This window comes from Amblyraja radiata, chromosome 5, assembly GCF_010909765.2.
Source record: "Amblyraja radiata isolate CabotCenter1 chromosome 5, sAmbRad1.1.pri, whole genome shotgun sequence".
In the NCBI taxonomy this organism is placed as follows: Eukaryota; Metazoa; Chordata; class Chondrichthyes; order Rajiformes; family Rajidae; genus Amblyraja; species Amblyraja radiata.
In genome coordinates, this window is record NC_045960.1 from 6,956,966 (window position 1) to 6,981,010 (window position 24,045).

Genomic DNA, 24,045 nt, shown 5'->3' on the forward strand with positions numbered 1-24,045 from the left:
TGTAATTGTTATATGGTTATATGGATGTACTGTGGCTCCGGGGGCATTACAGAGGCAGAGTATTCTGCAGTGAGCAACTCACCCTCATATCCCCAAATCTTTCCATTGTTTACAAGGGACAAGCAAGGAGGAGGATGGAATACTGTCTACTGCTCTGAATGAGTGCGGTTTCAACACTCCAAATCTAACAGCACATACTTAAAGCTAAAGATAGACACAAAAAGCTGGAGTAACTCAGCGGGACAGGCAGCATCTCTGGAGCGAAGGAATGGGTGACGATTGGGGTCGAGACCCTTCTTCGGAGAGTTACTCCAGTTTTTTGTGTACTGTTTAAACCAGCATCTGCAGTTCCTTCTTACACATACTTAGAGTTACCTAATTAATTTATACCCCATTGACTATAAATATTTATTCCATTCACCACCACCAATACACAATGGTCACAGTTGTGCTATTGACTCATTAACCTACAATTACTTTAAGGTAAGGGGGGATAAAATGTAATAGGAACCCAAGGGGTAACTTTTTCACACAAAGGGTGGTCGGTATAAGGAACGAGCTGCTGATGGAGGTGGAGCAGGTGAAGCAGGTGCTATCAAAAACATTTAAGAAACATTTAGAAAGGTAAATGGGTAGGGCAGGTTTAGCTGGATATGGGCAAAACACAGGCAAGTGGGACTAGTGTAGATGGGATGTGTTAATCAGTGTGAGAAAGTTGGGCCGAAGGGCCTATTTCCACGCTGTATGATTCTATGACTCTACTTGCCCCAACTACTATAACAGCACCTCCAAAACCCTTGACCTTTGCTACCAAGAAGAACATGGGCGATAGGCACATGGGACCACCACCATCTGCATGCCTCTTCCAAATCACACACCATCGTTATTTGGGAACATATTACCATCCCTTCATTGTCGTAGGGCCAAAATACTAGCGCTCTCTACCCAATAGTGTTGTGGACATAACTCCCAACAGCATGAGTTGTTTTGCCATCTCTTCTAAAAAATAGTTGGACATAGGCAGTGAACACTAGCCTGCCAAATGACGTGCATCCTGAAGAATATTTTATTTACAGCTTTTTATGCAAATAATTATGCACATGTTTTTCTGCCTCCTACCCTGACATTGCACTTATTGTAAACATTCTACGCCGCATCTGCACCCAGGATGAGGTGTTCCAAACCAGGGCATTGGAGATGTCCTCATTCTTTAGGGAACGGGGGTTCCCCTCTTTGACTATTGATGAGGCTCTCACCAGGATCTCTCCTATACCCCGCAACTCTGCTCTCACTCCCCATTCCCCCCCCCCCCCACTCGCAACAAGGGCAGTCCTCACCCTACCAGCCGCCACATACAACAGATAATCCTCCGACATTTTCGCAACCTCCAACGGAATCTCACCACTGGAATCATCCCATCTCCTCCCCTTTCGGCTTTCCACAGAGACCGCTCCCTCCGTAACTCCCTGGTCAATTCGTCCTTTCCCACCCAAACCACCCCCTCTCCTGGTACTTTCCCTTGCAACTGCAGAAAATGCTAAACTTGTCGCTTTATCTCCCCCCTTGACTCCATCCAAGGACCCAAGCAGTCTTTCCAGGTGAGGCAGAGGTTCACCTGCATCTCCTCCAACCTCATCTATTGCATCCGCTGCTCTAGGTGTCAACTACTCTACATCAGTGAGACCAAGTGTATCTTGGCGATCGCTTCGCCCAACACCTTCGCTCGTTTCGCAAAAAACAACTTGATCTCCCGGTGGCTCAGCACTTCAACTCCCCCTCCCATTCCGAATCTGACCTTTCTGTCCTGGGCCTCCTCCATGGCCAGAGTGAGTCCCACCGTAAATTGGAGGAGCAGCACCTCATATTTTGCTTGGGCAATTTACACCCCAGCGGTATGAACATTGACTTCTCCAATTTCAGGTAGTCCTTGCTTTCTCCCTCTTTCCCCTCCCCTTCCCAGCTCTCCCACACCCACTGTCTCCGCCTCTTCCTTTCTACTTCCCGCCCCCACATCAGTCTGAAGAAGGGTCTCGACCCGAAACGTCACTTAGTCCTTCGCTCCGTAGATGCTGCCTCACCCGCTGAGTTTCTCCAGCATTTTTATCACACTTCATTTGGAAATCATTAAGATATATAAAATCTTTCATTGAAACTAAACTAATCTATAATTTTTTTTCTGCGATATGATTTCCAAAGGAGTTCTCAATATGTTTCACACGGGTTGACACGAATATGTTTTGAGATTGCATTAGTAGTGTGATATATGATTTCCGAAGGGATTCTCAATACGTTTCACACTGATTGCCACAAATGTTTTTGGCATTGCAGTATAAGTATTAAACATCGTTGATGCCAGATTGGCTGCTGGATAGATATCTTGCAGATGGAAAAGCTGGTCAGATTGATGAAATGGGCTTGCATGCACATAGTCAGCTGCTAATAATTATTTCTGATCATGGGGTTTTTAACAAGCAATTTTGTTTCTACTTTTTTGCCTGCTGCCAATAATATACCAAGTACAGCACTCGTGCACCATTGAATAAGTGGACCACTTTGATTTTTGTTCATTGAAAGATTCTTAATTTTCTTTCCCCGTTTCTTATGCACTTCAAACTCTTTATTAGCATGGTGGGTGGCACAGTGAAACAATGGTTAGTGCTGCTGCCTCACACTCGAGCAACTGGGGTTTCATTCTGACCGTTGCTGCCTGAGGAGTTTGCATGTTCTGCCTGTCTTCCAGTTTCCTCTGAACTGCCAAAGATATGCTGGCTGATCTGTTAATTGGGTACTTGATTTGCTCCTACCGTGGATGGAGAGCAGAAGTATTCGGATAAAGGAAGCTGACAGGGATCAGAGAATGAAAATTGGATTAGTGTTGTTGGATGCCTGACAGTTGGCAGAGATGCATGCGGTGGACTGAAGGTGCTGTTTCCATGCTGCATGTCTCCATAATGTGATGATGCTGTTCTGGGGTATTAGTTTATTATTGTCACGTGCACCAAGATCAAGTGGAAAAACTCTTGCATTTTGGTCAGAGCAGGTGCAAAAACATGATGTGATACATCCTAACATGGTGTAACTATGGACATTGATCATTTGTCATTTGAGGCATGCTGAATCCCCTTAGTCTTTTGAGGAAGTAGAGGTATTTGTGTGCTTCCAATGCCGATGGACCACATAAATCTGTTGGTGATATCAACTTACCAACTTGAACCTGTCGACCATTTAATAGGTATTGATGTAGATTGGGATTTGTACTCCACCCCACTTTCTGAAGTTGGTAGCTAGTCCCTTTGTTTTGCTGACATTTAAGGAGAGGTTGTTGACACCATGCCTCTCAATCCTTCCTATACTCCGTCTTGTCATTGTTTGTGATCTGTGTCTTCTGCAAACGTTATGGAGTTAGAGCAGATTTAGGCTGCACAGTCATTTTTACAAACAAAATAGCATGGGGCTGAGAACAGACATTATTGAGCAATAATTTTGGGGATGATCACTGAGGATATGTTTCACCTATTTTGCTGAGTGGTCTTTGGATCAGGAAGTCAAGGATCCAATTGCAGAAGGGGTTGCTGAGTCCTAGGTTCAGGAATTTGGAGATGTGTTTACATGACCTTGTTCAGATGTTACAAGGATGAATTTGGGGCCAGCAAGATGGCACCTGTTGAAACAGTTGGTAAATTACAATGAATCATGGCAGATCGTATGGTCTAGCAGGCTAGAGTTGACACCTGCCTTGACCAGCCTCTTGGAACCCTTCATGATGTAGATGTGAGAGTCCCCGGGTGGTAATCATTAAGGCAAACTACCATGTAGTTTTTGGAACTGGGATGATTGGTCTTATTGTAGATGGCAACCTAGGCAAAAAAGATGGCAGGTCGAATAAGGAGAGGTTAATGATGTCCACATACTGTTGCCAACTGGGCCATCCAGGTTCTGAGGATGTGGCCAGGGACTCCATCTGGACAAGTAGCTTTCCATGGGTTCAGTCTCAGAGAAGGCTGATCTGGCTTTGGTGATGGTGACCATGGGTACCTTTCTGCATTAGTAGGCAGTTTCACATTTTCCCACTTGATACCCATTTGCAACATTTAGGCCACTCACTTAAACTAAGTATATCCCATTATATTCTCCTCTTATGCGATTCAGCACTTAGCTACTTTTGGGTCATATCCTCATTAACCATTCCAAGTTGACTATATAATGTAAATACTTGAGGAAACCGGCACCTACCCCTGTCGTGGGACACTCACTGAGTTTGTAAGTTCTAGGAGCAGAATTAGGCCCATCAAGTCTACTCTACCATTGAATCATGGCTGATCTATTTTTCCTTCTCAACCCCATTCTTCTGCCTTCTCCCCATAACCCCTGACTCACTGCAAACTCTTGACTACCTGAAAAATATATCATTTATGCCAACTTATTTTCTGTTACAGACAGCACAATCTTCTCTCCACACCTCACATCAGCATGACCTTTTTGTTTCTGCAATAACCTTTTGATGCAGCACCTAATCAAATGCCTACTGGTAATTTAAATTTGGTGCTCCTTTATAAACTTTGTGTTGAGAATCAATGTCCAATCCAACATTTAAAATATAGGAATACATAATTATTACGCTCTCTCAAACTTGATGAATATTTGAGATGGAATTCAAAAAAATATTTTAAAATAGTAATAAAGGCCACTAATTTGCAATGTTGAGGACAACTTTGTCATGTACCAGGAAATAATCAATTAGTACAGACCTAAGAATATCTGTAGCCTTCCGCTTTCCTCGCCAAATGAACATGTTTGATCTCATCAGTATGAAATAAGAAATTTCACAGCTTCATTCAAAATCAATTGGACAATTAAAGGAGAAGCAAAATTGCAGAAAATTTGCAATATCTCTTCACTGAGAAAGATTAAGTAAGATCAGCCTATCCCAGTTCTGAATAATTAGGTGATCTCATTGAAACACAGAGGATTCTGAGGCAGATTGACAGGATTGCTGGCAAGGGGCTGTTTCTTGCTTAAAATCCTGAACTGGGGGCAGTCCCTGAATAAAGTAACGGCCATATAGGACTGATGTGTACGCTTATTACTCAGAGCTGCCAACTTTGATATTTCTCTAATTTGGACCTCTGCCAAATCGGAGAACAAGTCATTTACCTATCCATGTTCTTCAGGTCATTTGTCGCCGGTTCTAATTTGTTCTGGTCTTTTCTCGCATCCAGTTCTTTCCTCTCCCCCCCCCCTCCCCCCCTCCCCCCCCCCTATCTTAGGTATAAGCCATCATCTGCAGTTCTTTCTTTCTACATTTTGGCTGCCTGACCTACAGAGTTACACCAGTACCTTGTGTTCTGTTGCTTGCAGTTTCTTGTTTCTACAAGTCATTTGGCAATCTGGCGGATTGATAGAAAATTTGCAGTGATCTCACTGAATGGCACCACACACTCTTTTGGGTTGGGAGCAGCAAATTGCTCATTGTTTCACTCCTGATCACCCAGTTCCTCCTGCTGGATTGCACACGTTAATTTAACTAATGATTTTCAGGTTACTTTACTTTAAAGATACAACGCGGAAACCGTCCCTTCAGCCCACTAAGTCCACGCCAACCCCGTAAACGAGCACTTTTACTACACAGTAGTGGCATGGTGGCGCAGCAGTAAAGTTGCTGCCTTACAGCGAATGCAGCGCCGGAGACCGGGGTTCGACCCCGACTACGGGTGCTGTCTGTACGCAGTTTGTACGTTCTCCCCGTGACCTGCGTGAGTTTTCTCCGAGATCTTCGTTTTTTTCCCCACACTCCAAAACATACAGGTTTGTAGGTTAATTGGCTTGATAAATGTAAAAATTGTCCCTAGTGTGTAGGATAGTGTTGGTGTGCGGGGATCGCTGGTCGGGGTGGACCCGGTGGGCCGAAGGGCCTGTTTCCGCGCTGTATCTCTAAAATAAACTAAACTAGGGGCAATTTACAAATTATTTTTTTTTACCGAAAACAATTAACAAACCTGTATGTCTTTGGAGTGTGGGAGGCAACCGGAGAAAGCCCACGCGGTCATTGGGAGAACGTGCAAACCCCGTACAGACAGCATAAGTAGTCAGGATAGAACTGGGTCTCTGGCACAGTGTGGTAGCAACTCTACTGCTGCACCACTGTACAGCCCTCAAAATGGAATAATCTGTAAAATGATCATGGCTCACAGGTGATTGAAAGTGACGTGGACAAGTTGATAATGTAGATGTGTCCTCATGGGATGCCAAAAACTTTGAATGGCAGAAATAGAGGAACACAATTGTCAAGAGAAAGAATAAATAAATCTTACTAATTTAGACAATCTAATGTATTGTATTAGAATCTTGCCCAGGTTCAAATGACTTATTTCCTGTGACTTTGCAAAGACTAGCTTCACTATTAAGTCATGAATAGCAAAATAAATGTTGGCTTATTGTTTTCAAGGGGACATTATTTTCAACTGTCATTATCCAGACCTTCCTCCAGATTTCATCTTTGGAGAAGATATTGATTTTCTGCCTGAACCCACAATGCTTCATGTGAGTTTTATTTCACAATTTATCATTTGATTCTTGCTCGTGCTACATAGATTTGGAATGTGGTCTCTGAATAGTCTGACATTGATTTGATCTTGGGGCTCTGAGACGACCCTTACTTTATTGAAGTTGTGACAGTGTTTATTAACATTATTAGTAAAGGACATTTGTATTTAATTATGTATGAAACCTCAATTTGTGCAACAAAAATCTGTTATTCATTAAGAAAGTACTTAAGAGCCATCAACTGTATTTCTGTGCATGTAACATTATTGTTCCCTATGACGCACCAATATGCTTTGGGGGAAAAGATGCAATATACCACTTTCATTTGAGTCAAGAGCATAGACATGGGAGATTCAATTTTTTGCTGAGGGTTTCTTGTGCAGTTGTTAACATCTTTCAAAGTAATTTTACTTTGTCGTTGGGAAGCACTCTGTAGTTTAAAGTGATTCAGCTAAATGTGGAGCCAATTGCTTTTTAGCTTTTACTTGTTTATTGCCTATTTCTGATCGGCTTTGAACTGAGCAGTTTTGCTAGACCATTTCAGAATGAAGTGTCTGCCAATTACTTGGCTTGACTGTCGAACTTGATAAATTATTTGGCTTATTTTATTAATGAAGAGACTAGCTCGTTTCGAAGCAGACTGTAGGGTCTGGGGCCTGGTGACAGGAAAAGTCATTTTAACAAAAGTACGTACATTTTTTAAATCAAACTCAAAGCTGATGACAAAAGGATGTCAGATTTTGAACCAATAGTCGACTAACTGGACGAATTTCTGGCTCATGCATGCCTCTGTGTCGCATTCTTCCTGTCAAACAAAAATGTGGAGTAGTTATCTGGGGGAATGGTGTATCCTGTGCACACACCCAGTTTTCAATGGGCAAATAGGGTGTGTGCGTACTTACAGATTTCTCTGTTCAGAATTTTATCACTACAGATGGGCGGCACGTCATCCAAGCTTTTTTAGGAACTTTTAAACCCCCTTAACTGAATTTTACCATACGGATAACTTGTGAACTTCTGGGGGGGCGAGAAGAAAAATCAGATATAATATTCAATGCTTTTTATTTGCAAATATTGATTATGCAAGGTAATATTTGGCCAACCAGCATATAAACAATGCTTTATGACAAGATTATCTGATGCATTTGACGGTGTGTCTGTAATCCTCAAAAAGCCGCCTACTGAGGTGGCAAATGGCCAAGCACCAGAGGACGTGGTGTTCCAACATACAATGAAGCATCCCTCAACTGCTTTTTGCTGCCAACAGTTGATAACTTTTTTTTTCTTTAATCTCAAAGGAATTTTTTTAAACTTAAATTTTACTCAGGAAAGTTATATTTTGCTGGTAGTTATTTTTGTAGAAATCATGACGCAGGTTGTCCAGTGAATATGTTGTATTTGTTCAAAGCAGCCATTAGCTCAGACTTTTGTTCCCCATTTCAAACTCGCCCTGTCTATTGAACTCTTGAGTGCAGTGACTCATCGTCTGTGACACTACCTTGCCCGACTGACATAAATCAGTAGCCAAGTTAGGGAAGCAGCACTGAAAAAATATGACTCCATCCATCTGAAGATACTATTTCAAAGAATACATGCTTAAGAACTGCTATAATCATTATCAGATAATTCTGGGCATTGTTGGAAATCTGATTTCTTATCCCACAATTCAAAATGTTACAAATTCTTCTTTTGGCAAGATATTGAATTTAATCTGAACTGCTAATATTACATGCAATTTGTAAATTTAGTTTAGAGATACAGCGCGGAAACTGGTCCTTCGGCCTATCGAGTCCACGCCGACTAGCGATCCCCACACATTAACACTATCCTGCACATTAGGGACAATTTACAATTTTAACAATCCAATTAGCCTACAAACCTGTACGCCTTTGGTGTGTGGGAGGAAACCGCAACTCCCGGAGAAAACCCGCGCAAGTCACGGGGAGAATGCACAATCTCCATACAGACAGCGCCTGTAGTCAAGATCAAACCAGAGTTTCTGGCACTGTAAGGCAGCAACTCTACTGCTGCGCTACTGTGCCCCTACCTCACACTTTAACATTTTATAGATACTGAACTTAAACTGAACTGCTAATATTACATAACACTGCTAATATTTGCAAGTTCTAATGGAGGATAATGTTAACTACAATTTTTTATTCAAGTTTTTATCTTTTGTGCCTTTTTAGTAGTTCATGATGTAATTGAAAAATTTAAGGTCAGATATTCCAAGATCAAAGTAATAGACACTGTAGCCGAAAACAGATAAATTTGCTTATCATAAGTGTTTTTCACAAAACTGTTTTTGATAGGAGCGAGAAAACATTTGCTAGATGGTAATTGATCAGAGATTAGGATCACTTATCCATTCACAGAACACTAGACCAGGGGTGGGGGACCTTTTCATGGTGGAATGCCGCAGTAAGTTAGCTGTAATCTAATAAAGCCGCATCCAAGAAACTTCAATTAGATATACTTCAAAATGTACATTATTTTGTTAAAATAGCCCTCATGACTTACTAAGTTTTATTTGTGGCCCAGTAGGGGAGGATTATTTAGTTGAATCTTCTTTTACTCTTTGGTATTTTAAATACGTTCATTTTAAGATTAAAATAAAAATAATAAAAGATGAACAAAAACATATTAATAATAATAAAAAGATTTGTTCTACAAAATTTGGATTCATTCAAAAGGCCGCACTTAATGGCCTCGAAGGCTGCAGGTTCCCCACCCCTGCACTAGACCATGATGTTACCTGACAGATCATCTGCATTGCATTTGCATCTTAAATTATTGGAACAGCCAAAAGGTAAAGGCACAGCAATGTCAACATTACGTCTGGTACTTTATGGACATTATGTCCAATGCACTACTTCCTTCATCAAGGAGCACACATCAGTAAACAATTGAGAAGAAAATGAAGAAAGGGGGAGATATTAGAAAAATGGGAATAGGATTTTTAAAATAACAAACATATGAAAACTTTATAACAATGCTGCTTTGAATTATTTTACTACTGGTTTTGAAATTTTATTGGGCGGGTAGGTATATTGTACATACAAATGAAGTGCAGAATCAGCTGCATTATCATAAATTGTGCTATCTCATCGGAACATAAGAATGACTACATAAAAAGATAGTGGCCTATTTAGTTTTTCTACTGTACTATTTGTTGTACAATTATCATGGAGTGAAAACAGCAAATACGAGAAACCATCAGCAGGTCGAGCAGCAATGGAAAGAGCAATGTAATGCCCCTGTCCCACTTAGGAAACCTGAACGGAAGCCTCTGGAGACTTTGCGCCCCACCCAAGGTTTCCCTGAGGTTCCCGGAGGTTTTTGTCAGTCTCCCTAATGGTCGACAGTGGATTCCACTTCTTCTATGTTCCGGCGATTATTTCAAAAAATTCGAAGCCAACCTCGACTAAAAATAGGTTGCCGTTTTAAAAATCGGTAATTTTTTAGTCGAAGCCGGTTGAGATGCTAGTTGAAGGTGGTTGCCGGAGGTTGCAGCTAGTGGAAGGTAAGACCTCCCTGGTGGAATAAAACTGAGTGAAAAAAAGGTTAATATTAACATAAGCATGTTACTTCTGTCTCTCTTGGGCGTGCTCAATCATGGTTGCAGAGTTTGCAAAAGCCTCCCAGGTTTTTTTATAATCATTCTGAACCATGACAGCAGTAGATATACTTTGAGTAACATCCACCTAACTAGTTCCTTCTCTGCTCTCATGGTTCAGAATGATTTTTTTTTAAAAACCTGAGATCTTCGGTTTCCTCCCGCACACCAAAGACGTACAGGTTTGTAGGTTAATTGACTTGGTATAATTGTAAATTGTCCTTCGTGTGTGTAGGACAGTGTTAGTTTGCAGGGATCGCTGGTTGGCGCGGACTCGGTGGGCTGTTTCCGCTCTGTATCTCTAAACTAAAACTTAATCGGATGGGACTGGATCGGGGAGAAAGGATGGAGCCACGGTAGGAAGAAATTAGTTAATTAGATCATGAATAGGCTGAATCAGTGGAGTGTCTCGGGCAGTCCTTCTAGTGAATCTTGAGCAGAAAGTAAATGCTGGTTTCATGAAGCACGGCGAGGTTGGGGGCACTTCCAAGAAAATGCGATCTGTTAATCTGGGACATAATGCCCTTACGTTTGTTGGTGGGATCCAGATCCGGAGGGAAGTATGAGGATGTGTCTGAGAGCAGCTGTTTGGCCTCTGCACGATAAAGTCAGTTCACCAGACTACACCAGCGCCAACCTTGTCGGCTGCTTTGATAACAACGTTCTCTATGAACAAAGCAAATTTAGAGAATAGTGGGTTAGGAAAGAACTTAAACAAGGAAATCTGGAGGGTTAAAACAGACCATTAAGTGTCTCCGGCAGGTACACAAAAATGCTGGAGAAACTCAGCGGGTACAGCAGCATCTATGGAGCGAAGGAAATAGGTGACGTTTCAGTCCGAAACCCTTCTTCAGACTGATGGGGGGTGGGGGGGAGAAGGAAGGAAAAAGGGAGGAGGAGGAGCCCGATGGCGGGGGGATGGGAGGAGACAGCTCGAGGGTTAAGGAAGGGGAGGAGACAGCCAGGGATAGCAAAATTGGGAGAATTCAATGTTCATGCCATCCGGACGCAAGCTACCCAGGCGGAATATGAGGTGCTGTTCCTCCAATTTCCGGTGTCGCTCACTCTGGCTATGGAGGAGACCCAGGACAGAGAGGTCGGATTGGGAATGGGAAGGGGAGTTGCAGTGCTGAGCCACCGGGAGTTCAGGTAGGTTATTGCGGACTGAGCAGAGGTGTTCGGCGAAACGATCGCCCAACCTCCACTTAGTCACACCGATGTAAATCAGCTGACATCTAGAGCAGCGGATGCAGTAGATGAGGTTGGAGGAGATACAGGTGAACGTTTGTCGCACCTGGAACGACTGCTTGGGTCCTTAAATGGAGTCGAGGGGGGAGGTGAAGGGACAGGTGTTGCATTTCTTGCGGTTGCAACGGAAAGTGCCCGGGGAGGGGGTGGTACGGGAGGGAAGGGAAGAATTGACAAGGGAGTTGCGGAGGGAGCGGTCTTTGCGGAAGGCAGACATGGGGGGAGATGGGAAGATGTGGCGAGTGGTGGGGTCACGTTGGAGGTGGCGGAAATGGCGGAGGATTATTTGTTGTATTTGCCGGCTGGTGGGGTGAAAGGTGAGGACTAGGGGGACTCTGCCCTTGTTGCGAGTGCGGGGATGGGGAGAGAGAGCAGTGTTGCGGGGTATGGAAGAGACCCTGGTGCGAGCCTCATCTATGGTGGAGGAGGAGAATCCCCATTCCCTGAAGAGCGAGGACATTTCCGATGCCCTGGTGTGGAACACAAGTGTCTCCGGCATGTAGGATTGTTAAATCCCAAAGCATGTATACCTATGTTGGATAACCGATCGGGTAGCTAGGGAAAGGCTATGTCCACTCTAGAACTAAGATGGAATTTATACCTGGAGCCAGAGAAAGTGGGTGAGGACTTGAATGAGTACATTACGTTGGCATTGACCATGGAGAAGGATGTGGATGATGGTGAGATCAGGAAGGGAAATGCCTGTATTAAGAAGGCAAAGTCATTTAGAGAGGTGTAAGTCTGTGGAGTTATCTGCGTCAGAGGGCGGTGGAGGCCGGTTATTTGGATACTTTCAAGAGAGAGCTAGATAGGGCTCTTAAAATTAGCGGAGAGATGATATGGGGAGAAGGCAGGAATGGGGTACTGACTGGGGATGATCAGTCATTATCACATTGAATGGTGGTGCTGGCTCGAAGGGCCGAATGGCCTACTCCTGCACCTATTGTCTATTGTAAGGAAGTGCACAATTGCAGAGGCAGAAAGCAAGGTGACTATACTAAATAAACTATAAAAACAGATACACAATATTTATCATGGACATTAGCATTGATGTCCCAAGAAAGAAGTGGAGCAATTATTATAAGTGTAGCAAAGACTTAATTCTTAAACCAACAGCAGTATGAAGTGCATACCTCACAAAAGTCTCAACATTTTCAAACTAGAACTACTACATGCATTACAATATCTCTGAACATAGATCCAACTGATGAGAAAACAAGTCAATTGGATAGTTGTCAAAGTAGCACCTTATGCTTTTAATTTGTCACAGCCACTGCTTCTTATCTGTTTAAGTAGGAATTTTGAACAGTATCCAGGTCTGAAGAGAAGGAATCTTAATAAAATCCTCGTCCCCAAAATGAAATGTTTATCTCAAGATACTAAGTAGTACAATAATAGTGTACTGCAACATCACTGAAGGAAGAAAAAAACAGTCATTGAATCATTGCAGGCAAATTCAACCTGTTCTTTGAAACAGTCACCCATCTCTCTGGCTCTTCACACTGTCCTGACTCACCTGGATAGACAGGGCATGTACGTGAGGATGCTCTTCATTGACTATAGCTCTGCATTCAATACGGTCATCCCCACCAAGCTCACCACCAAACTCCACCAGCTAGGCCTCAGCTCGCCGATATGCGATTGGATCCTGAACTTTCTGATGGAGCGACCGCAGGCAGTGAGACAGGGCCCGCACCTGTCCTCCACTATCACCCTGAGCACCGGCACACCACAGGGCTGTGTACTAAGCCCCATGCTCTACTCCCTCTTCACTCGCGACTGTGTTCCTGCATTCGACACCAACACCATCGTGAAGTTTGCAGACGACACAACAGTGATTGGGCTGATCACCAACGGTGATGAAACAAAATGCAGAGCGGAGGTGTAGAACCTGGCGGACTGGTGCGCACGTAACAACTTGTCACTAAACACCTCCAAGACCAAGGAGCTGATTATTGACTTCAGGAGGTCCCATAATGGAGAATACGCCCCAATCTCCATCTACGGGGAAAGTGTGGAGAGAGTGTCCAGCTTTAAGTTTCTGGGCACTCACATTTCAGAGGACCTTACATGGTCCACCAACACCGCTGCGCTGGTCAAGAAGGCACAGCAACGACTGTTCTTCCTGAGGACATTAAAAAAGACTGGTCTGCCCCAACAGCTGCTGACAACGTTCTACCGCTGCACCACAGAGAGCATATTAACGTATGGCAGCTCTGTGGTATCTCAGCTGCACGGAGGCGGAGAGGAGAGCTCTTCAGCGCGTCGTCCACAGAGCGCAGAGGATTATTGGAACACAGTTACCAGCCTTGGAGGGCATCTACCACACACGGTGCCTCAGGAAGGCCGTCAGCATCCATAAAGACTCCTCACACCCTTGTAATGGACTGTTCGAACTACTTCCCTCCGGCAGACGTTACAAGGCCTTCTACGCCCGAACCTCCAGACTCAGGAACAGCTTAATTCCCAGAGCTATAGCGGCTCTGAACCGGCCCTGCTGAGTGCCCCCCACCCCCCCTGGACTGTCTCCCTCGGATGGTCACGTCGCACAGACACATCTGCACTTTAGTCTGTTGAACTGTTTTACCGGTCTGAAGAAGGGTTTCGGCCCGAAACGTCGCCTATTTCCTTCGCTCCATAGATGCTGCTGCACCCGCTGAGTTTCCCCAGCAATTTTGTGTACCTTCGATATTCCAGCATCTGCAGTTCCCTTTTGAACACAACAAACTGTTTTACTGTTCTTTTTACAATCCATGTTCTCGGGATATCTAAATCCAAATTTTATTAGTTATTTAAGTTATGACATCGGTTGGAAGCTGCATACCAAATCTCGTTGCGCTTATGTGCAATGACAATAAAATATATTATTATTATTATTATTATTAATTCCAGCCTCTTCACAGCTCCATGTTCTTTACACAGAGCCAAGAGAATGCACACTCTACAAGTATTTATGCGACTCATTTTGAATGTTAATATTACAACTGCCTTGTTTATCTTTTCAGGAATGGCACTCTAGATTGCAACAATTATTTTAGAGAATGTTTTTGTGCATCACCTTTAGTTTTCCTTCCAAGTATCTCAAATCTGTACTATTTGGTTAGTGACTCCACTGCCACTTGAATCTATTTCTTCTCAGTCAAAAATCTTCAAAAATCTTAATATTTCTCCAAATTGCTCCATAACCTGCAGACTTCTGAAAAGAAAGCTTGCCCCGATTGAAGTATTTGGTGCCTGACATTATCCTGGTCCATCTTCTATGAGCTCTGAGGCCATGACATCCTTGATTGCAGCTAATTCTCTATGGTACCTTGAATCACCCACAATATATCAACTGAGGGCAAACCAGCAGTGTATGAAGATTTAACATCCTTGACTTTGTACTTGGCCTCTATTAATAAAATCAAGGTTTCTGTGATGATTTGAGTTGTCTTCAGGTTGTTCAGTTCACCCTCAAGAATTTGTACATGCAAATGCTGAAGCCTTTCTGTTCCTGAGCATGCTGTAAAAGTTAACTATTTAGTTTACATCGCCTCCCTTTGTGTCCTTTAAAAATGAGTTACTTGACAGTTACCTTGAATCAAAAGTTCACGTGCTCTGTGTTGCCTCAAGTTGTATTTTTCCCAAGGTTTATTACCATCCTCATCGTTACATTGGCAATCCTTTGAATTTGCCGTTACCCTCTACCAACACATGAGTTTTTTTGTTCCTAAACATCTCAAACTTCCTTGAACTATCTGCTTATCTTTTATCAAATACTTTAAATAACACAGGTTAAAATGAAACAGAAAACAGAAGCCTATGATAAACATCATGCTCGTCAAGTCAAGAGGAAATAAGTGTCAAACTAACTTTGTACCTTGCTTGCCATTTGTTGACTAATTATAGCAGGCAAGCACCATGATCACCAACCAAGTCATGGTGCTTGCCCACTATGATTACTCAATAATTCCAAGATTATTGAAAATCAAATGACTGTTTTTCACTCCCTTTACCCACTCTTACATCGAACAGTATAGAACAGGAAGTGGCCCTACAGCCCACCAGGTCTGCATCGACAATGTTGCCAATTTAACTCTTCCCAGCTGCCTGCATGTGGTCTGTATCTCTCTATTCCCTGCGTGTTCATGCGTCTGTGTAAATGCCTCTTAAATGTCGCTACCATATCTGCTTCTACCAAGTCCCTAGGTAGCACGTTTCAGGCACTTGCCCTACTTTGGTAAAAAAACGAGCCTCACAAATCTGCTTTAAACTTTTCCCGTTCTCCCTATGCCCGTGACATTTCCATCCTGGCTAAATGACCCCAACCATCTCTCCTATCTATACCTCTTACAATTTTATATACTTTTATCAAGTTGACCCTCAGCCTTCAAGTTTGTCCAACCTCTCCTTACAGTTAATACTATCAAATCCAGATAATATCTTGGTGAATGTGCTCTATTAATAATAATAACACATTTTATTTATGGGCGCCTTTCAAGAGTCTCAAGGACACTTTACAAAAATTTAGCAGGTAGAGGAAAAACATGTAAAGGGAATGAAATAAATAGTAGAGACATGACTAGTATACAAAGTAAAGACAGAATACAATTCAAAACACAATATGAGGCAATTAATGCACAGATGAAAAGGGAGGGGGACGTGGGGCTAAGGATAGGCAGAGGTGAAGAGATGGGTCTTGAGGCGGGACTGGAAGATGGTGAGGGACACGGAATTGCGGATCAGTTGGGGGAGGGAGTTCCAGAGCCTGGGAGCTGCCCTGGAGAAGGCTGTCCCCAAAACTGCGGAGGTTGGACTTGTGGATGGAGAGGAGACCGGCTGATGTGGATCTGAGGGACCGTGAGGGTTGGTAGGGGGAGAGGAGGTCAGTGAGATATGGGGGGGCCAGATGGTGGAGGTCTTTGTAGGTGAGGATCAGGATTTTGTAGGTGATCCGGTGGGAGATGGGAAGCCAGTGAAGTTGTTTGAGGACTGGAGTGATGTGATGCCAGGATTTGGTGTGGGTGATGAGTCGGGCGGCTGCGTTCTGGACCAGTTGGAGTCGGTTGATGTAGGTGGAGCTGATGCCAAGGAGAAGTGAGTTGCAATAGTCCAGTCGGGAGGAGATGAAGGCATGGATGAGTCTTTCAGCAGCGGGAGGTGTGAGAGAGGGACTATTAAAAGTCCCAACATTATCCTGTGGTGCCTCAGGATCTTAGGATCATAGGATAGACTCCATCAGGTCCTGGAGACTTATGGTCCCACTAATCTCTTATGTGGGACCTTATCAAATGCTTAGCTTACCTTTTAATCTTTCTCTTGTACATGTTGGAAATAGGAAACTTTCATCTTTAAGTATCCAGCATGAGAATTTAACACTCCCAGATTATTTTCAGTAAACCAAAATAAAAACATGTTATTTTAGAGTGCATACGTCAGTTCTATCTGGTAAAACACTCATTATGGCATCACAGTACGTTTGTGAACACTTCTGTCCCATCTTTACAATAAACAACCATTGACCTTTATTCTACAGAATTGTGCTCTGGGCTACCCAAAAATCCTTCCTACCCATAGAAATGTTTGTGCCCTTGCCACAATGATGGGCAGAATACAATTTAAGAGTGGAGAAAAAAGATGGGATTTAAGCATTGAACCAAGTCGACCAAGTTGACTTTCTGTATCCTCTCTGTAGCAGAGCGCCCAGAACTGTACACTGTACAGTTGTGGCTGTACCAACATAATAATAATAATAATAATAAATTTTATTTATGGGCGCCTTTCAAGAGTCTCAAGGACACCTTACAAAAATTTAGCAAGTAGAGGAAAAACATGTAAGGGGAATGAAATAAATAGTAGAGACATGACTAGTACACAAATTAAAGACTGAATTCAATTCAAAACACAATATGAGGCAATTCAAGCACAGATGAAAAGGGAGGGGGACGTGGGGCTAAGGATAGGCAGAGGTGAAGGGATGGGTCTTGAAGCGGGACTGGAAGATGGTGAGGGACACGGAATTGCGGATCAGTTGGGGGAGGGAGTTCCAGAGCCTGGGAGCTGCCCTGGAGAAGGCTCTGTCCCCAAAACTGCGGAGGTTGGACTTGTGGATGGAGAGGAGACCGGCTGATGTGGATCTGAGGGACCGTGAGGGTTGGTAGGGGGAGAGGAGGTCAGTGAGATATGGGGGGGCCAGATGGTGGAGGGCTTTGTAGGTGAGGACCAGGATTTTGTAGGTAATCCGGTGGGAGATGGGAAGCCAGTGAAGTTGTTTGAGGACTGGAGTGATGTGATGCCAGGATTTGGTGTGGGTGATGAATCGGGCGGCTGTGTTCTGGACCAGTTGGAGTCGGTTGATGTAGGTGGAGCTTTGAGTGACTGTGGCTGTAGCAGAGGTGTGGTTATGGAGAGAGATGAAGTGGGATCTGTTGGAAAGGTAGGAACGGAGCCAGCTGAGTGCAGAACCTTCAATGCCGAGGTCTTTGAGTCTGATGAGCAGGATGTTATGGTTCACTGTATCAAAGGCTGCCCTCAGGTCGATGAGGATGTTGAGGTGAGGAGGTCGTTGAGGACTTTGAGGAGAGCAGTTTCTGTGCTATGGAGGGGGCGAAAGCCAGATTGGAGGGGTTCAAGTAGGTTATACGCAAGGAGGTGGGAATGAAGTTGCGACGCAACGATACGCTCCAGGGTTTTTGAAAGAAAGGGGAGGTTTGAGATTGGGCGGTAGTTAATGAGAGAGGAGGGATCAAGACCAGGTTTCTTTAAGATTGGTGTGACAGCAGCAGTTTTGAAAGCGGAGGGGACAATTCCTTGGGACAATGAGGAGTTGAAGAGATTAGTGAGGTAGGGGCAGAGAACGGGGAGGCAGGACTTCAGCAGGGGAGTGGGGAGAGGGTCGAGGGAGCAGGTAGTGGGTTTGGAAGAGCTGATGAGTTTGGAGATTTCAATAGGGGTGACCAGGTCAAACTGGGAAAGGAAGCAGTGTGGAGGAGGGGTAAGGAGGTCAGTGGAGATGTTGAAAGGAGGGGCCTTGGTAGGTGGTGGAGTAGTTGCTGGGGAGTCGGGTACAGGGGATAAAGATTGATAGATGGTGCTGATTTTATCAGCGAAAAAGTGGAGGAATGAGTTGCAGAGATCCAGAGTAGAGGTAGAGAGAGTGTTGGCTCGAGGCTTGAGGAGGTTGCCCACTGTGGAGAAGAGGGTTCTGTGGTTTAGGCAGGGGTCGGTGAATATGGAGGAGAGGTAGGCAGATTTTGCAGCAATGAGGGCATCTGTAGTCAGTGAGGTGGAGTTTGTAAGCTTCATGGTGGACTGTGAGAGATGATTTCTTTGTGAGTCGTTCAAGTCGGCGACCAGTCTGTTTCAGCTTACGAAGTGCAGGTGTGTACCAGGGTGAAGATGTGTTGAAAGTTACGGTTCTTGTTTTGAGGGGGGCCATAATGTTAAGGGAGGTAGACAAGGTGGAGTTGAGATGGTTTGTGAGATCATCAGGTGAGATATGGGTTGAGTCCAGGGGGAGAGTGGTGGAGAGCAGGTCAGAGAGATGGTGGGGATCAATGGATTTTAGATTACGGAAGGTGATTTCTCGGAGGAAGCGGGGGCGAGGTGTCGGAGAAGGGATGGTGAACCGTATAAGCTTATGATCAGAGAGGGGGAAGAGGCATGGATGGCTTCCCAACTCCTGTACTCGGCACCCTGACTGATGAAAGCCAGAGTGGATTGAATGAATGAATGAATGAATGAATACGTGATTGTCACATGTGACAAGTTACAGTGAAATTATTTTCTTGCAAATAGTCGCCACATAAAGGACACTGACAAAGGAACAAAGTATACACAGTATTGGTGCCAGGTCCTTTTTTGTTCCCCTCCCACCCCCCCTCCCTCCATCACGATGGTCCCCCCACAGCGGGTCCTCCAATGTTCTTCCCCCTCCCTCACGCGGTCCCTCCACGTCGGGACTTCCTTTGTTCCTTCCAACTCCCTCCTATTATCATTATAGGTTCGCTGTTGGCAGGGTTGGTATCAGAAACTTGAGGTACATTGAAGCTAGAGTGAAGATGGGAAGACCTATCTTTAGTGGCCTATGTCACAATGCTTTGCTTATAAATTACTGATTGTGAGCACTTATTTGTATAAAGTTAAAACTTGCATGAGGCTATGTTTCAACAGAACAAACTTCTTACAAAAACAAAACAATCTTGCTGGAAGATGCAGTAACCTTCATTCTTGATAGCAGTAATACTTTGTATTACTGAGATTAGTCACTGAGTGCCACAGCCAATGGCTGCTTCAATGAGAGGAAACAATGCGATTCTTTCTGTTCTGTTGACTGGTGTGATTGTGGTGGTGTCTGTTGTTGGTTTTAGTAGGAGACAAGTTGAAGATAATTTGCAATGATGTAATATTCCAGTAATAGTCGCTTTTTTCTTGAAAGAGACAATATCTCTTTTGTTTCCTTGCATTTGCAGATTAAGCGATTTGGCCTTTGGAGGTTAACATGTCCCCATGTGAAAACAGTAGTTGATTACAACAAACGGACTGAGTGTTGTGATGTAAAAGAGCGCTGACCTTTCACCAAATGGGATCTGCTTTTAAAACCATCAAAGAGAAAGGAACTGAATGTCTCTTGCCAGTAATTAAGTACCATTTTCCAGTATGTAAAAATAACTAAATACATCCTTGAATTGAAATAATGAACTCTGTTCATTGCATTTGCACAAACTGGTTTCCAGGGATAGAAATTTTAGAGAAAAACTAAAAAGATACAATGTGAGGCAATGAGCCTATTACCAGACTGGTAAACTAGTGGAATTTAAATGTAGTTAACTATCTGGAATTTATATTATTGATAATTAATTGTCATTTTAAAATAAAAACTCCAGTTTACTTATGTCCTCGAGGAGAGGAAATCCAACATCCTTGATCAGACTGGTGTGATCACAGAAACATTATCTCCCGACCCTAACCACACCCTCCAAAATGGCCCAGCGATCATTCGGGATTTGCAAAGTTGCCCTGCGCCTTGTTTACCTTCCAAAGCCACGTCTTCCTCAAAAACGTATAAAGGCAGTGTCTAAATTGGGCGAACAGTCATGCTGACATGGTTAATGTGCCTCCATGACAGCTCCTAATCTCTGCGATTCATGAGCTGTGAACTTCCCCCATGCATCTCTCCCCAGTGATAAGTCAATGGTACATCACTATGCAGGCAGGCAAGAGTAGAAGTCTTGGATCAATGCACTGTGCTAGCCATGTGCCATTTTCCCTCCGCTTATGAATCATTGCAAAAAAAACAGTGCTGGAGGATCTCTGAGGGCCCGGCAGCATCAATGGAAGGAAATGGACAAACAACATTTCGGGTTAGAACCCTTCTTCAGATCAATGGAGTATGGAGGGACAAAGCCTGGCAAATGATAGGTGGATACAGGTGGGGGGGCCTGGATCTGACACAGGCTGGAGGTGAAAATGAAATAAACGAGTGTCAGATAAGGAAAGAAGAGAAATGGGAGGGGAAAGAGGGGGCAGGTACAATAAATAGGGGAATCTGGGATGGGGTGGGAGATGAGCGTAAGGAGGAAGGAAAGGGATCAGAATGAGATGGTGGGAGAATTGTGTGCACACTGGTTGGGGAATGACGGGAGCTAGAGAAGGGAGATTAGAGAGACACTACTTGAAATTGGAGACTTGTATGTTTATGCCGTTGGGTTGTTGGCTACCAAAGTGCTGCTCATTTAGTTTCCATGTGGCTTCGCCCTGGCAGTGGAGGCGGCCAAGGACTGAACATTCAATACAGGAAGGAGCTCCAGACCTTGGCAGACACAGCACAACTGTTCGGCGAAACATAGAAACATAGAAAATAGGTGCAGGAGTAGGCCATTCGGCCCTATCGAGCCTGCACCGCCATTCAATATGATCATGGCTGATCATCCAACTCAGTATCCTGTACCTGCCTTCTCTCCATACCCCCTGATCCTTCTAGTCACCAGGGTCACATCTAACTCCCTCTTAAATATAGCCAATGAACTGGCCTCAACTACCTTCTGTGGCAGAGAATGCCACAGATTCACCACTCTCTGTGTGAAAAATGTTTTTCTCAAACAATTGCCCTGCTCTACTTGGTGCTGCCGATGTTAAGAAGACCTCTTCATGAGTACCAAATGCAATAGACGAGAGACTGCTCCTGTATTTTGAAGCATATATTTGGAAGAAGCTCTAAAGAGTGTCAAATTATTTGGGGGTTGGGGATATCTATGACCCTTTTCAATTGTAGAGTGATAGCATCACCACTTAGTTAAGAATAAGGGGTAGGCCATTTAGAACGGAGATGAGGAAAAACTTTTTCACCCAGAGATTTGTGAATCTGTGGAATTCTCTGCCTCAGAAGGCAAGTGGAGGCCAATTCTCTGTATGCTTGCAAGAGAGAGTTAGAGCTCTTAAAGATAGCTGAGTCAAGTGATATGGGGAGAAGGCAGGAACGGGGTACTGATTGTGGATGATCAGCCATGATCACAGTGAATGGCAGTGCTGGCTCGAAGGGCTGAATGGTCTACTCCTGCACCTGTTGTCTGTTGTCTATTGATAAGTCCTAAGAGACAAGAAAGCGGTACCTGGTTAATGACAAGTAGTGAGTGAGTCAATAAAAGATGAGTCAATCCTGCAAATCTTGAAACCTTCTCACCATTTCCCTAGCTTCACTGCACTCTAGAAATGTATTTCTTCATTCTTTCTTTCCTTCCTACCTTCACTCACTAATCTCCCTATGTTGTTATCCACACTCAGAAGTGTGAGGTGTGCATTTTGGGAAGTCGAACTAGGGCAGGACCTACACAGTAAATGGTAGGCTTCTGGGTAGTGTTGTAGAGCAGAGGGATCTAGGAGTACAGGGGCATGGTTCCTTGAAGGTCGAGTCGCAGGTAGATAAGGTGGTCAAAAAGGCTTTTGGCACTTTGGCCTTCATCAATCAGAGTATTAAAGTTGGGAGGTCATGTTGCAGTTGTATAAGACGTTGGTGAGACCGCATTTAGAATATTGTGTTCAGTTCTGGGCACCATGTTATAGGAAAGACTAGACCAAGTGCAGACCCGTTGGGTCTGTTCCCCCAATGTGCGGTTGTGGGGGGGGGGGGGGGGGGGGGGGGGGGAAGCAGCACTCAGCGTCACACACACACTAACTATCCCCCCCCCCCCCCCCCGCACTCACGCTAATTACCCCCTTGATATTATATTATTAATTTGCTCCTTTTACCCCATAACCACCCTATCTACTGACGCATAGCCCCGAACCTGCAGTCACATCTAGAGAGGGGCGGGCGGGGGTAGAGAGTGAGGGCAGAGAGAGAAGGGGCAGAGGCAGAGAGAGAGACAGAGACACAGAGAGAGGGGCAAGAGGGATAGGGGGGTAGAGAGGAGGATAAGAGAGAGTGTTCAAAATGGAACTGCAGATGCTGGAATATCGAAGGTACACAAAATTGCTGGGGAAACTCAGCGGGTGCAGCAGCATCTATGGAGTTGCAGGATAAGAGGGAGGGTGGGTGAGGGGGGAAAGGTGGGGGAGGAGGGGAGGAGAGAGAGAGGGTGAGAGTGAGGGGGAGAGAGAGGGGGTGCTGAGGGGGGTGAGGTGGGGAGCAGGGAGGGGGGAGGGAAGAGGGTAGGGGGAGGGGAGGAGGGGAGAGGGGGAAGAAAGGGGGGGTGAGGTGGGGAGCAGGGAGGGGGGTGGAGGGAAGCGGGTAGGGGTGTGTGGAGGGAAGGGGGTTTAGGGGAGGAATGGTGGGGGAGGGGATGGAGGGGAGGGGGGGAGAAAAAGAGGGGAGAGGAGAGGGGGGAAGAGGAGAGAGGGGGAGGTGAGGAGGGGGGAGAGGAGAGGGAGGAGAGGGGGGGAGAGGAGGGGGGGGGGAGGAAAGGGGAAGAGGAAAGGGGGCGGAGAACCTAAAAAACATTTTAGAACCAAAAAAGACACATTCTGCAAGCATTGTAGAACCAAAAGAGACACTTTTTGCAAACATTTTAGAACCAATAAACACGTTTTGCAAACATTTTAGAACCAATAGACACATTCTGCAAGCGTTTTAGAACCACTAAGGACACTTACGTTTGAGTAGACATGTGTTCCGTGTTATTCACAGCTCAGAGAAACGTGACCCTCTGCCTTCCTCCAGCTTGCAGACACTGATTGAGGCACACCACTTCCTGGTTTTATAGTCCCTCCCCCCTGCCGCCAGCAGGGGCAGCAGAGAGAATGGGGAATTTTGTAAAATCATTAATATCTCTGTCATTTTTCATCGACGGGAAAAATCCTCGGCACACATACGGCGGAGGGGGGCTCTGAGCAAGGTGGCCAAAAATGACGGCCGTAGGTGGCGGCGTTCTCTCGGAAATCGCAGCACAGATGGTCAAGAACAGACTTTTAGTAATATAGATATTGTCAAGCATGAAAAGGTTCAGAAAAGATTCACAAGGCTGTTGCCAGGACTAGAAGGTGTGAGCTATAGGGAGAGGTTGTGTAGGCTGGGTCTCTATTCCATGGAGCGTAGGAGGATGAGGGGAGATCTTATCGAGGTGTATAAAATCATGAGAGGAATAGATCGGGTAGATACAGAGTCTTTTACCCAGAGTAGGAATCCGTGGGGTAACGTTTCACACAGAGAGTGGTGGGTGTAT

At 44.5% G+C, this 24,045-nt stretch overlaps 1 protein-coding gene across 2 annotated transcripts in view; it reads left to right on the forward strand.

The window, feature by feature from the left end:
• The window catches only part of babam2 (BRISC and BRCA1 A complex member 2), a 182,361-nt gene that overhangs the window by 7,008 nt on the left and 151,308 nt on the right, over positions 1-24,045 (forward strand). For both annotated transcript variants that reach the window (XM_033020560.1, XM_033020559.1), the window contains exon 4: positions 6,446-6,540. In XM_033020560.1, coding sequence (XP_032876451.1) covers positions 6,446-6,540 — 95 coding nt within the window. The remainder of the gene's footprint in view (positions 1-6,445; positions 6,541-24,045) is intronic.